The 15,427-nt window shown below is 40.1% G+C and overlaps 1 protein-coding gene across 3 annotated transcripts in view; it reads right to left on the bottom strand.

The window, feature by feature from the left end:
• The window catches only part of LOC109042926 (lachesin), a 305,146-nt gene that overhangs the window by 16,918 nt on the left and 272,801 nt on the right, over positions 1–15,427 (bottom strand). For 2 of the 3 annotated variants that reach the window (XM_072301570.1, XM_072301568.1), the window contains one exon: positions 10,567–10,749. In XM_072301570.1, coding sequence (XP_072157671.1) covers positions 10,567–10,749 — 183 coding nt within the window. The remainder of the gene's footprint in view (positions 1–10,566; positions 10,750–15,427) is intronic. The other variant, XM_072301569.1, reaches the window with a different exon arrangement.

Below are 15,427 nucleotides of genomic sequence, written 5' to 3'. Positions count from 1 at the left end.
CGGAGATTGCATTTCCGGTTAAGTATGGGCTGAGGAATACCTTGCAACATCAGAAGTGCCAGCCACAAGGAACGAAGATCGAGCAAGTGCACTACAACATCGATAGCTTACAGCATGAAAGCGTGAAGGCGCTCTACAGGAAGCGGCTGGATGAGAAACTGGGAGTAGAAACTTTCGATACTGCAGAAGAGTTGTACCAGTTCATCAAAAGTTGTATACATTCAGCTGCGAAGGAAGCCCTGGGTAAGACGACCCTCCCTGCCGAGATACGGCAAACGAGTTTCACCGAAAAACCTTCAATTTTCTGCACAAACCACAAACCGTTGAGAAGTTGTTTGTGAGGTTATAAACACAGTTTTGATAACAGAGATAAGGACTGGTATGCTGATAACAATAGTGCAATCATGGGCAATTCTAGGACGACGTAATAATCCTAAAATTTCATGAAATAATTCATTTTTTCTTAGCCAGATTAGTTCGGTACAAGAAATTCATATTCAAAGCTATTCACTTAATCCAGGTTCTCTAATTTTCGTGTCACTTTCAAAGTTCTGTTGCAAAAGTTCAAAACTTAAGTTGTACTTATCCCTATTCATCGCATCGTGTTTCTTTTACAGCCAATTAGTATCAATCAATTTTTTGTTCTTTACGCTCAAACTGCATAGTACTTGTATATCATGCTGTTTGATGAGTGGATAAAAATTGAGGAGTTGAATCATCGGATTCTTCAGAAAGAAACATCTTTTAATTGCATTGACAAAATACCTGTCACACTTCAACTTAACAATCCGCAATGTATAAATTTTTGCTTATTCTTGTTTCTTATACTGGAGGTTCGCCTTCTTGGGCCCTAATATTCTGGATCTATATGTTTTGATGAGAGACATCATTATAAGAGCCAAAGATTCAACCAGCAATTCTTGATATTGATTCTCCTACAACTCAGTAAAGGATTCAGCCACCCTCAATTAAGAATGAGAGGTCATATTGATGGTGCAAGTGTGTTCACAAGTTTTTAACTTTAATATATCATAATTGTATACAAAAATGTTGAATTTCCTTTCCCCTCTTTAAAGCGATTAACCTTGTAAACCGTAAGTGAAACTTCATCTCGCTCATTAATTTCTTTACAGCCAATAATAATTGTTTTACTGTTCACAATTTACTCTTAGAGGAAAATGAGCTTCATTCAATGAACTCCGACTCGTCCAAGTGATTGTGAAAATTTTGGAACTAACCAGATATTCTCGTGAATAACGCCAATGACACATTTTTCCTCTGTGTATGGGCATCATTGAAAAAAGCTTATGTTATTTATCATTTTATTTCTTTGATCTTCTGTAAGAAAGTGACACATTAGGCTTTAAATTTTTTCAAGATGCTGCTGATCAGCTTCCTACCGGTTTTGCAATTGGGGGAAAATTACAAATCAAATGAGATTTGACTAATTGCTCTCAGTATGCTTATTGAAGAAAAAAAATAAAAGCAGGGCATCTCGGTTTTTTTTTGCAATATGATCGACAGTCTCCCTGTCAAAGACATCTAGGCATCCTTGATCAAATCAAGCCATCAAATGGCTAAGGCCGGAAACTTTTTCTTTAAATAAAAATGGCCCACTTGTTTGATGGGATGAGTGAACTCCGATTAACCAGCTTAGCTACATCCAATACCTGCGGGCTGCTGTAAGTATTTCGAAAAAAGTCTCTGACCTCGTCAATTTGATTTTAACTCTGATATCTCTATTAAGTAGGTAGTACCTGCTCCTGCCAATGCTTTCAAGCAGATGTTACTTACTTATCACTTGGTCGACTTGAGAAAGTGATGGGTTACAAAAATTGCAGAATCCACTGCTGATTTTAAAAGTAGCTGCTGAAATACTCATGCTTGGATTCTAGCATGCCAACATGTTTCGTGATGGGAATGTAGATAGAAATGTGATGTATAAGTAACAATCAAGGAAAATGGGGCTCAAGGTGAAAGCACACAATTTTCAATTATCAAAAACCATGACCAAAGTTATCACTATAAGCCCAATTCACATGCACTATCAGACTTTTTATCCAACATGCCTAATTGGACGAAAAGTTGGATAGTGTGATCCTGACGCAATTAAAGACAATTTGATGAAAAACGGAACAGAAGCTTGAATGTGATGTCACATTCAATGTGGCGCCTCCAATTGGATGGAAAGTTGAACAGAAAGAAATTGAATGACATTTTTTTGCATTCAACTTTCCATCCTACTTTTCGTCCAATTATATTGGATGAAAATTTTGATAGTGTGAATTGGGCTTTACCTATTTTCTGTTCCCCTTCTAAATACCTCCATGAATATATGATTCAAACTTTAGGTCCTTTTTTGCCGGGCTCAATTACACATGGACTAAGTATTTAGGTAATGTAGATGCACCAAACTTGAACCGTAGGAAATAGATTCAAAGGTTTAATCCTCTACAATGATGAGGACCAAGTTTGAGGATTTTTTGCAACGTTAAAAATATTTTGACAGAGAAAAATTTAAGGCTCTTGTTTGATGCAAAACTACTCCCAAGTCATTTTTTCCACAATGCACCTAGCATTGATAATGATTGCAAGGATCGAAAAGCTTCGGCTATAATCTAATAAATATCTTTCTTAACACCTTGGTGTTAAGTATTCACATATTCCTACTATAAGTAATGCACTTTATTGCATTTTTGTCAAACTAATCATTCAAATGATGATACTGCGATGTTGCTTACAAGTTTCTAGGAATTTTAAGGAACAATGAGTCAAAATTGCATCACGACATCAAGTCTAATGATATTGAGATCCTGTCAATAGTTCAGCATCAATATTGCTGGATGAAAACCTGAAAACCCAGTTTGCTTATGAGGAAAGCATCAGTATTTGCTGCTCTCAATTCGAACTTTATCAGGTATTGCGGAACATGTATGAAATGGTAAGAAAAGAGGAACTAATCTAGCCATCATAACCAGAGACAAATCATGATGGGTGGATGACATGGCAAAATGTAATGTGTGTAATAGTAGTGTAACGGAATAGAAAGGAGAGCGATGTCAATGACGGTGAAGAATGGATCTATCAGCCTTCACAACATGGCAACGGTACTATGATCTTCCTGGCTAAGATTCTCACTGATACTTCTTGCATCCTTGGAAGCATTCTGTTTTGACACAAACAGAAGCTTCACGAAAATTCAAATGAGTAGCTCATGTACATAAAGGAAAAATATGTAAAATATATACATTACAAAAATATAGACAAAAATACAATGGCAGTGATAGCAGTGATAAGAGGAAATCAGTTTCAAAAGCGCGGTGTTGACGTTGAGATAGTTGAGAGGTGACACTCCTTGGTGTACGTTGCTTGTCGTTTGCCGCATCTCAGCAGGAAGCAAAAACCCCCTGGGTATGTGTAATGAAAGCAAGGATGTACAGAAACCCTACTGGTGGGACAAAGAGGTGGAGGAGGTAATTGAAGAAAAGCGTAGGAAGTACCATGACTATCTGGCTTCTAGGACTGCAGACACCCGCGGCGCGTATAGGAAAGCCCAGGCGAGGGTTCGTCTTTTAATCACCAGGAAGAAAAACGAGTCTTGGGAGACCAACTGCTCAAGGATTGACACATACCTGGGGGGACGGAAGAGTGCTGAGAGCTGGAAGCTGATCAAAGGCCTAAGAAGGGATATGAAACGGAACATTATATCTCCGATAACAATCTCACAGCTTGACGAACATTTTAGTAAATTATTGACGGAAGGACGACCAGAGTTTCAAACGGGGAATGCTGAAAATATAGTCGAGGATCACTCAATGGAAATTCGAGTTGAGGAGGTGGTCAAAGCAATCAGGGAATTGATGAATGGAAGAGCTCCTGGGCCAGGAAACATTCCAGCCGAGTTAATTAAATGTGGGACTGGCAAGTTGGTTAACCATCTCAGAGATTTGCTGCAGAAGTGCATTGATGGTGATGACATCCCGAAAGAATGGAAAGAGGCCTGGATAACAGCGTCGCATAAAAAAGGAAGGAAGGATGACTGTGGGAACTACAGAGGGTTAGCGGTAACAGGAACGATAAGTAAAATTTATGGAAAAGTGTTGAAAGCGAAGATCGAAGAAGAGTGGACCCCGTTCGAGGCGGAGGAGCAAGCAGGTTTTAGGGCTGGTCGGTCTACCGCTGATCATCTGTTCTGTGTTACCCAGTTAACCGAAAAGAAGAGAATTGTTGGCCAGGAGCTTCATTTAGTGTTTTTGGATATTGAAAAGGCTTATGATAGTATTCCTCTTGTGAAACTTTGGGAAGTCCTAGAAGAAACTGGTTTTAGTAAGGGACTTATTGGGGCAGTCAAGCAGTTTTAATGGGGGGGTTTTATCTAGAATTAAGTGCCAAGGAAGGCTTTCAGACGGTTTTTTTGTCACCAAGGGGCTTAAGCAGGGATGTTGTCTGTCACCGACGCTGTTTAAGATATATCTAGAGCACGTTCTGAAGGAATGGAAAAGAAAGTGTGCCGGCATGGGCGTCCCTCTAAATGACCAAGAAACACTGTTCACGCTATGCTTTGCTGACGACCAGGTAGTCATAAGTCAAGATCATGATGACGCGGAGTATATGACCCGGAAGTTGGTGGAGGAGTACCGCAAATGGGGCCTCGAGGTTAGTGTCCGTAAGACAAAAAAGATGTCAGTCGGAGGTGCTCAGCAAAGCATAGTCCTGGAGGATGGTCAACATATAGAAAGTTGCGAACAATACAAGTACCTGGGGGTGAAGCTGACTTCGGATGGGAAGCTGGATCAGGCCATTCGGGACCGTAATCTTCTAGGAAGGAAAGCCATCGCCATGCTTAATGGGATCCTTTGGGACCAAAGGATTTCCAAAGACAACAAGAAGAGGATTTATAACTCGGTTGTCAAGCCTATTATCACCTATGGCAGTGAAGTGTGGCAGTTGAAGAAGCGGACCCAAGAAATGCTCAAGGCGACCGAGATGGATTTCTGGCGAAGATCGGCTGGAATCTCGAGGAGAGAACGTATCAGGAATGAACGTGTCCGAGAGATAATGGGCGTTGAGGGGACGATTGTGCACGATATCATGACCAAGCAATTGGTATGGTATGGGCATGTGCAGAGAATGGCTGATACCAGGTTGCCGAAGAAGGTGTTGGAGTGGGTTCCCCCAGGTAGGCGACGGAGAGGGCGTCCAGCCAAACGGTGGGTAGAGGGCATCCATGAAGAGATGGAGAGATGCCAGCTTCCGGAGGATCTCTACCATGACAGATTCCTGTGGAGAATAGGCGTCGCAGAGCGCCCTAGCGCGCCGTAAAAGCGGCTCATACATACATACTGTGGTTTTTCTGGCATTTGAAGGAATATTATATAATTTGAGAAAAATCATGTTTGAAGTAAATAAAAGTGAGCCTTTATGCGGTACAAAACATATGGGGGGTCCACATTTAGAAAGAGGGACCTTGACTTCACGGCTTCGAGCGCTGAGTTTAAACAATTCCGATACAGAACTTTAAAATCTCAGTGGCTGTAGCCAAGATTCTCAGTTCCGGCTACCGCATGTCCGCAAAAAAATCAAACAATCGAGATATTGTTCAATTTTTTACTGAGGCTTTACTGGTGACTACCAGATATGGCGGACAGATATCGCCTTGTTCATAACATCGATGTGTGTAGATGTAGCCGATAAAATAAACTGAAAACACCAATGCATAAAAATGTAAAACCACCTCTCAAAAGCAGTCAAGAAGACAACCGATCCAATTCTAATTCAAAGATGCCTTAGAACACCTTTTGAGGGCAAGACCTACTACGTCAATGAATTGTTAGAAAACGCTTAATACTGTGGCTTTTCAACTTATCATAAAGATATTAGTGTTTTATATTTTATGTTTGGTATTTGGAGAGGATTAATTGGAATTTCTTTTAGTATAATTATTCGTTCTGAGCTTATAAATGTTGGATCTTCTTTATCAAATGAACATTTATATTATGTTGTCGTAACTTCTCACGCATTTATTATAATTTTCTTTATAACTATGCCCTTAGTTATTGGTGGCTTTGGTAATTGACTTGAAAATGCACTTAATTAATCATTGCTGTTGTTTTTTGATAATGTGTGATATCTATACTATAAGCTCCAAGACCTCCTAATTTTGCGAAACTGGTGACGCTTAGTTCCAGCGTTCTACCGGACCGATTTTCATGATTTTTGCGGCTATTGACGGGCAATTGTCTCTAGATAAGCCAACTCTTTTCAGATTTTGAAAATATGGCCCAGGTTTTTTTATATTACGTGGTAAAGTTCCGAATTCTCCCATATAAACAATGTAAATTTATGTGTTTTCTCATAGTTCGTTTGAGCATTCTACTGGGCCGATTTCCATGATTTTTGCGTAAATCGACAGGTAATAGGCTCTACATGAGCCCGCTCTAATCAGATTTTGGAAAAAGGACCCAGGTTTTTTTAAAATCACGTTATTAAAGTGAGTGAATTTACAGAGTGCTCCGGGACTGCTACCGCTATGCGCGGGAGGATGCGCAGTGGTCGAGGAGGTTGCGCAGTAGGTGTGTAGCCTGCGCATCAGCTCTACACTTATCTACACAAGATTTCCGCCGATCACCTTAAGACGAGCGGTGGCCGAATCGTCTACGATGCGGAAGTGTCCACATTGATCAAGGTGTGGGTTCGATCCCCGCCTCCAGAGATACTTAATAATTATCCGATTTAAACAGATCGTTGTTTTACTGTAATATTTCATCAAGCAGTCATTCCAAAACGCGTCCTTTTGACTTCAAACATTTTTTTTTTCTTTATTCATCAAAACCAAAAATTATTTCAGTCTATTAAGTATACCTCATATCGAATTTTTTTAGGGGAAAAATAAAACTAATACTAATAGGAGGGTAAAAATAGGGCCGCGAAGCGGCCCATTGTTTACTTATATCTGTACCTTTGTCCAAATGTTTCATTGCACTTTGCAATCAATAAACCGTATCTTATCATGCTGGTTGATAAAATCCCGTCTCGTCACGTGGGTTTTTGCGGGTTGCCATCTGCCATGTTAAATATCTCGTAGTCACTTAGTGTGCGAGTGTTGGATGGAACGACTCCTCTTGGGAAATGTTTACCTGTGCCATGGTATCGTTAAGAAAGCGGAAAGCTTAAAACAACGTATATTCCTCCCATAGATTTATGAAGCGAGGAGTGTATTTCTGACGGTCCCGATGCGCTTATTGTGATTTTAAAGTAATTTGTTGTAAGAAATGACTCTTCTTTCTGCTCTAGCTGAAGTTTGCAACAGGCTCATTGTTCACTGAAAAAAAGATTAGTGGAATTTACCATTCCTTCACGCTGTATTTTACACAGCGTGAAATCAAAGTCGATTCTACCAGGAGAATGGTTACCTGTACCAGTATATGGTAACGTTTACCTTTCTTCTGGTAGAATTGACTCTGAATTGACGCTGAGTGAAATACTGCGTGAAGGAATGGTAAATTCTACCCACTTTTTTCTTCAGTATCCCTTTATGGAAAGTTTACTTTGTGTGTGTACTTCTCGTTTATAGAAAATTCTAATAATTTAAGATTTCTGAAGTCTCCCTTAAAGGTTGTGCATCCAACAGAACAGTAAGAACAGTTCTTGATAGCATATAACGTATGGAATGGAGTAATCGGAACATACGTAAAATGACTGCGGTTACATTTCAGACTACTGGGAGACTCCAGAAACTACCATATTTGTCAAGTGTGTCCAGACAATATTAAAACAATTTCGCATTAATTGGACCAAATTAGGCAGAAAAGAGCGAAGACACATTTTGAGGGAGCAATACTTGTAGACAGTAGTTTCCAGTTCAAAAAGTTGCGCACGCTTTCCTTAAAAAATTGAGCATCGACGAACAATATTCCGGGTTTGAATAGAGGGACCCTACTTCACATTTAAACCTGGTTTCATAAAGAAACACAGCTTGGAATCTCTGGCATGATGCCTATCTGCTAAATTAGGCCCAAATATTATGGTGCCCGCGCACTTATGAACAACTCCCGCGGTAAATGTGCCGAACTGTCTTGAATATTGTACATGGATATCAAAAACTAAATATAACATGAATAAAATACATATGAAATACTATTGTATGAATTTTTTCTTACCTATGGATCACATTTGGCAAAAAGGAACCAACGCGATTACAATGCTTTCAAAATCAAGCAATTTTTTCTTTTCTATAAAAAATATTTGATATATTTGTGTTAAGAGTGCGTCTAGTGATTTTGTCTCGAGTTTTAAATACGTTGAATTAATACGCGCGGTTGAAGAAGTGAAGGTGAAAACGCAGAAAAATCCAGGCGATTATCGGAAACTTAAACGTTTTGATGTTATTGAGATCAGTGCGGAAAGAAACGGTTAATTGTGCCTCCACGTAAGAAAAACGGTGAAATTATTTTTTATGTTCCGGAAGACTGCGCTAGACAAGAGAAACTTCGGCAATCCTCAATTGGACCGCATTTTGCAATTAGGAACTATAAATTCCGGCTCGGTTTAAAAACAACGTATGTGCCAATAGTTTCCCTATGCACATAAGTGTTTTTTCAGATGAGCCAGAATTTATAGGTCCAAATTGCAAAATGCAGTCCAATTGTTAATACGGTCATTTTCCATACCACGGCAGTATGCTGCCGTGCTAAGGAAGAACTCCGTATGAACATTCGAGAGTTGCCAAATTTTCCCGGATAAAACATGCATTTTTGACGAAATTCATGCCAATTTTTCCTTAGAATTTTCAGATATTTTAGATTAAATTTCGAACGAAATACTCTGAAAAATTGGAAGCAAAATACATACAATTTCCTCAATAAATTCGTACTTTATCAGAGGAAATTTGGCAACGCCTGAAGGTTCATACGGCATTTCCTTAGCATGGCAGCATGAGAGGAGAGCGTCTAAAAAGTTCAAAGTGCTCGATCGGCAACAATGCGAGATGGGGAGGAAGGAAACGGAGGGTCCCGCACTGTAAATGACCATGTACACAGTGTATCGGAGCACGGTAGCCATCCCTGGAGGCGAGTTCAAGGGTTGTTCCTGATTCTCGGCTCCTTAGCGCCGATGGTTTTCAATTTAGTCCGCATATTACTCGGGGACATTTTCGCCCGACGTGCAGGGCGCGCTCCGTCCGGTTTATGCCTTCCTCCGCATCGATTCCGGCTGTTCCCGGGCCCGGCAATTACCGCTCGGGCGCGGCTCCCGGTTTTTCCGGCCCGCTTCCCCGGCTCGTAAAACTCGGCTCACGCATCATCGGTGATCATCGATCTGATCTTGACTGCGCGTCACGGGGAGTCGTCCTGCGTTGTTCCACCAAAAGAGATAGAATAATGGGTCACTAGAGCATGAACGAATTTTGACTTGCGAATATAGTTTTCTGATGGAAAATGACGCGTAGAACACGATGCGCACATTAAAAACGCGAACAAGTAACTCAATAACCGAGAAATGCGCAGTTCAAACCGCTCAACTTATACGCAAATTTAAAACGCCCCGGTTTCGCGCCGCACCGATTGATGTCATCCGGCGCAAATCAGAAGCGGGCACCGGATTCCACGACGTCCATCAAATGTCTATCTCCTCTTCGTATATACGAACAATACTAAAGTCGAAATTACATGTTTTGAATTCAAGTCTCGAATCTCATTCACATGTTTGCAGTAATATACAAGCAACAATTCCACAATGAAATACGTTTTATTTTAACAAACATCAGAGGAAAATGAGAGAAGATTGCGATATGACTACCGCAGTGCATCAACACCGTCAGTTTCCCGCCATTCGGGTGCGTTTGAAATGTCTTGCAGTTTTTAGATTTTTTAAAAGCGGTGTTCTCTGCAATTTCGGATCCATAAAAATGCGGAAAAATTACCACGTTATCTACTCACATAGTACTTTTAGAATATTCAATAAAATAAACAAGGTTTAGTGACCCATATTTAGAGACGCCCGCATTACGAGCAATGGGCTGACTCTGCCAGCCTCACAATCGTCCTTCGGGGGTTATCTCTGACACAGGTAGAGGACGTGTATCTTTTCCGCACTAAGTAAATTTGTGGTAATTTTTTCGTTTATCGTTGCCGCAAAAAATTATTTTCGCACGGATCAGATCTCATACACACTGGGGAAAAAACACATTGGATCTAAAGTCCAGACTCTTGAAAGCATTGACAAGAAAAAGGATTCTTGATTCAATCAGATTTAAGCTTAAATCGAAAGGAAATCCGCTCAAATTAAGAGGCTTGGTTCTTGATTTAAGCTTAAATCTGATTGAATCAAGAGTACTTTTTCTTGTCGATGCTTTTAAGAGTCTGGACTCTAGATCCAATGTGTTTGTTTTTCCAGTGCATTCAGCAACATCGCATAGCAGCTGAGAAGGACTACCATGATCACTCTTACTTTCATGACTTTCATGTTGATAAGGTTAAAAATGGGCCAGTCCTTGAATTTTGAAAGAAATGCAAACAAAATGTGCTCAATGACGGAGAACTCCCAGTGAAGAACGGAGTGGAAACTTACGGTAGATTCGAATGTTGCTCTCCATTTCTCCCATGGAGTTCTTGGCGACGCACTGGTAGGATCCAACATCTTCCTTCTGGAAATTGCGGATGCAGAGCGTCAGTTTGAATTCAAACTGCGACTGATTTTTCAGTTGGATCAACTCCACCTTGTATTTCTCGCTTGGCACAACTGGAACATCTTCTGGAACAAAGGCCGGGTTAAGGTTTAAGTCTACTTAAAGACGGTTGTCCAGTAATATACCCTCACGATGTGTTAATAATTGCATCTAACAACCTGTCAAGGCTCAGCTGCTGAAGAAAGTTGACGAGACTCAGGACAGGAATAAGACCGTAAATCGAATCCGCCCCTGAAAGAATTTGCCGGTAATTGAATTGGTATAAACTGTAACGGTGTTGGAATGAAGGTTGATGATTCTGAGAGGTATCACTCAAAATTTACAACAATTTTTTTTCAGCATACTGCACTAGTTGCGGAGCTGACGGGTTTGAACTATGATGTTAACTTTGGACCGCGACCCAAACGACAAGACAAGCCGCATAAGAACTGATTCATTCCGACTAGAGTAATAATGTATAAGTATAGTAACTAAGTGATTTGGCACAATTTTGCAGGTAATGAATAATAAAAAAGCAATAATGCAATGAAAACCGGTCCGGCGCATAGTGGATCGACTCGACGGGAGAGATCGGACACAATTTGGAAACTTTAAAAGCTTAAACTCCGTTTACACGAAACTTTAAGGTTTAAAAAGTGTGGTTCCACTGGTTTTCTTGTGAAATTTTCTTCTGTAAGCATCCGTCAAAATTTTACATGTGACAAAATGAACATCAAACTTTGCAGATTTAGTTTAAAAGTTTATGTCCGGCCTCTCTGATTGACTCGATCCGCGGTGCGGCGATTCTAACTTGCATTATCAAGTTTTTCGAGTAGACAATGAAACGTGGAAGTTGCATACATCTTACTTGTTTTATTCTCATTCGTAAAGTATAACGCAGCATTTAACGCAGATGCACTTATGCCAGCTTGAGTAAAGACCTCATTGCAAGATCTCAATTCCCCGGCACGGCGTGGCACTCTCCCTCGGGTGGTCGGGGGGAAATATACTCCATTATTTCACGAGAAACACACCCGCTGGGCACAGGCACAGAACGGGAGTCCAGGTCGTGCGGTAATTTGTTAGGGCCTTTACTCAAAGATACGTCGCGTCGTGGGAAAAATTACAAGTAAAATTTTAATTAAAAACTAAATTTTAATGAAGGCCGCTTTTCGCCGGCGCTGGCCCTGGAAATTGGAGTCGTGTGAAAAATGAGCCGTTTTATCATCTAGGTCTATAATTAAAACGTCAAGAAGACCGAGTGCTCCTTGGGAGCAGAGCAGCGCAAGGAAGGGAGCCTCATCGCCGGAATTGATCCGATGGCATATTCTGTTTTTCTTTTAAAGGGTTGGAAAATTAGCTACGATTGATTCATTTCGCGATGATCAACTTTCTCACGCTAGTGAGTTCCATGAGTCAGTTATTTGCTAACATTTCGAAGTATAATTGAAAGATTCAAACCATGCAATTCTTGGCATTTTTCCATGGCTTCCCAGTGATTTTTAGGAATAATTACCTCGATGAAAACCGAGGGTTATCTTCCTCTCGCGTCTCGCCCGTAGATTTATTTTATACAAAAGTATATTTTTGACTCCCTAGGACCAGAATTTTATATGTCTTATCCACATACAATTGGGTCATCGCCTATTATGCTTGATGAATTTATAATTCAACGTGACTCATGGATACGTTATGCTTCTCTTTTCTTTATCGGGTTATATCATTATGTGTGCAGATAATGCTTTTGTTGATTATCTGTGATGACTTTCCTCTGATGATGGCGCAAGCCGAGAGACCTCAGAGATGAAATGAATGATATATAATTCGAAGCATAATGGTTAGAGATTCAATTCTTTTCATTGCATTCACTCATTCTTCATTCTTTTTACATCTTTTTTGGCCAAATAGTCATGACATTTCGCGATTATCTCTTCGACTTATCGAGCAACAGGTAAATTGGTGACTTGTATTTTTGCGAACACCTTGTGAAAAGTAGAGTGCGTTCCAAATTTTTTTCGGGTTTTTTCGCTCATAAGTTTTCGTTAACGAAATATCATTAGGAATCAAATTGTGATTGACATGGTACGTCGGGAGATCGTCGACGAAATTCACACAATTTATTGTTACGTGCAGGCTAATAAAAATTTACACGAGGCTGTACGTATGTGCAATGATGACCCTAATCATGAAGATCGACTCGTGGATCGCACATACCGTAAGTGCACAAGTCTCAATGGAGATGTTGCATATGTGAGGAATTTGCGATTTGACTGTTGATTCTTACGTAAAAGTTCGCGAGAAATACTATGGTGCCACTGGTCCTCTCTGAAATTGACTCCCAAGCTCAAAAAAAGCTTTCAAAATGAGGCCAAAATGGAGAGCAAAATGGTCATTTTGAGAGCTGTTATTGAGCTTGGGAGTTGATTTCAGAGAGAACCAGTGGCACCATCGTGTTTATCGCAAACTTTTACGTAAGAATCAACAGTCAAATCGCAAATTCCTCACACATGCAACCTCTCCATTATCGACTCATGATCCGCCTAAATCCTTTCGACTGATTCCCGGGAAGTTTCCTGAGATATTAAAAATTGGTTTTTACAACGACGGTTGGCAGCGATATCACTCGTGAATTATTTTGATTGGAGGGAGTCGTATTTTCTTTCCACGCTCCCTGCTCCCGCCGAGCAAAAAGGCTCTTAATTGGTGGGGTCTCGAATTCCTCCCCGTAATAATATTCTTCGGTTAGCATCGCTTTGTATTTTCGTCAGATCGAGAGAATAAAAATGAGGGATGATTCATCGCGGAAGCAGTTGTTTCATCATCTTAGAAATTCCATATTCTTTGTCTCCGATCGCGAGTCTTAGCGTTCATCCCCTCCACGGCGTCTGCAGATTTGGCCGGGAAACTTGCCCTGTCATTACCCGAATCGTTATCACGGATTGGAAACTTGGGTTCCCGTCGAATCCGGCAATCTCCTTGTCTCGGCTCTTGAGCTCCGCAGCCTGCTTCCTCCTTATTTTTCGGTAGTTTGCTTACAGCTTGTTTGACGAGAGAGCATTAACCTAAATTATTCAGTGGTCGGGACTGGCGGCTGCGGTCGTGCGCCGCGAGGAAAATACAGATATGCCTGTTAGTTTTACGTTGGAAATGGTAGCCTCATCGCAATCTCCGAAAAAATCGCATTTACTCGTTACCATTTATTGTTTGTTCATAGTATTTTGGCCAATTGAGTGATTATTTCCTTTCTCACTTTGGGTGGGTGTAAAAAGTAGATAGATTTGAAAGTGCTACAGGCTGAAATACGTGAAAAACGGAGAGTATCCGTTAACAGAGAGACAGAGCTTTGGAAACAATGAGTTTTTATCCTTCCTTCTTGGGAAACTAAAGTTCTTGCATAATTTTATTTGAAAAAACGGAAGTGAAAAGCTGAGAGCATCCCTCAATAGAGAGGCAGAGCTTTGGAAAGAATGAGTTTTTATCCTTCCTTCTTGGGAAACTAAAGTTCTTGCATCATTTTATTTGAAAAAGCGGAAGTGAAAAGCGGAGAGCATCCGTCAATAGAGAGGCAGAGCTTTGAAAAGAAAGAGTTTTTATCATTTCTTCTTGGGGAACTAAAGTTCTTGCATTCTTTTATTTTGTTGAATACTCTGATTGCACTGGAAAAAAAAAACACATTGGATCTAGAGTCCAGACTCTTAAAAACATCAACAAGAAAAAATACTCTTGATTCATTCAGATTTAAGCTTAAATCAAGAACCAAGCCTCTTAATTGAAGCGGATTTCCTTTTGATTTAAGCAAAAATCTGATTGAATCGAGAGTATTTTTTCTTGTCAATGTTTCCAAGAGTCTAGACTCTAGATCCAATGTTTTTTTTTCCCCAGTGTGATGTATTCGTTAGAAACGTTGTTTTTAAACAACACAATAACAACGTTTTCAAAATTTGGGTGAAGGATGAATTTCTCTAAAAACATGCTCTTTCTTCCAATAATATTTGTTGCTAATTTTCTCAAACTTTCAAGATATGTATTTCGTGTATTTTTTCAATAGGCCACTACTTATCACAGTTGATCAATTACGAATAGCCCAAAAATAAATGGACTACATAACTCTTAGGTTATCACATGAACTCCCTAGTTCTGCGAACGACGGAGATGCTGTATGTCTGCTTGCGGAAAAAAAACTGCGAGTGAGAACACGGAAACGACTAACACAGTGATCGGAAAAAAAGAAGAATAAAAGGATAACAAAGCAATAGCGCGGATCATTATTTAGATGCCGCGACGAGATACGTCGAAAAATCGGAGTGGCCGCTACGCCATGTAAATTATTCTCCTTTCCAATCCGATGCTGCCAAATTTACTGTACGAGTTGCCGCTCAAAATTTCGCAATGAACAAGATGATCATGATGATAACTAAATTACACGCCGAAAATAATTTAAGCCAAATGTTCAACTAGCGTAGGCTAAAAGTTTTAGGTCTTGTTTGGTTTCATATTTTTACTTTCCGAGAAGGGGTGGACCACCATTTCTCCCAACCTGTAATTGCCTTCCAGTGTATGAAACCTCGCTTCTACTAAAAGTCGTTCTCCCGAGGAAAGAGGTTAAGGCTCAATTCAACCGTTAATTAATGAAATGCAAAAGAGAGTGTTTCTGGAGAAATATGTATCCCTCTATATCACTTAGTCACACGCAATCTAAATGTTATTATTGTAAGCAGAGTTACGCGAGGTATTTTTAAGGGCCTGAATCGAATCCTTCTTCAT

Source organism: Bemisia tabaci, chromosome 6 (assembly GCF_918797505.1).
Source record: "Bemisia tabaci chromosome 6, PGI_BMITA_v3".
NCBI lineage: Eukaryota > Metazoa > Arthropoda > Insecta > Hemiptera > Aleyrodidae > Bemisia > Bemisia tabaci.
Note: the sequence above shows the minus strand (reverse complement) of the source record. Positions and strands in the feature narration are given on the sequence as shown.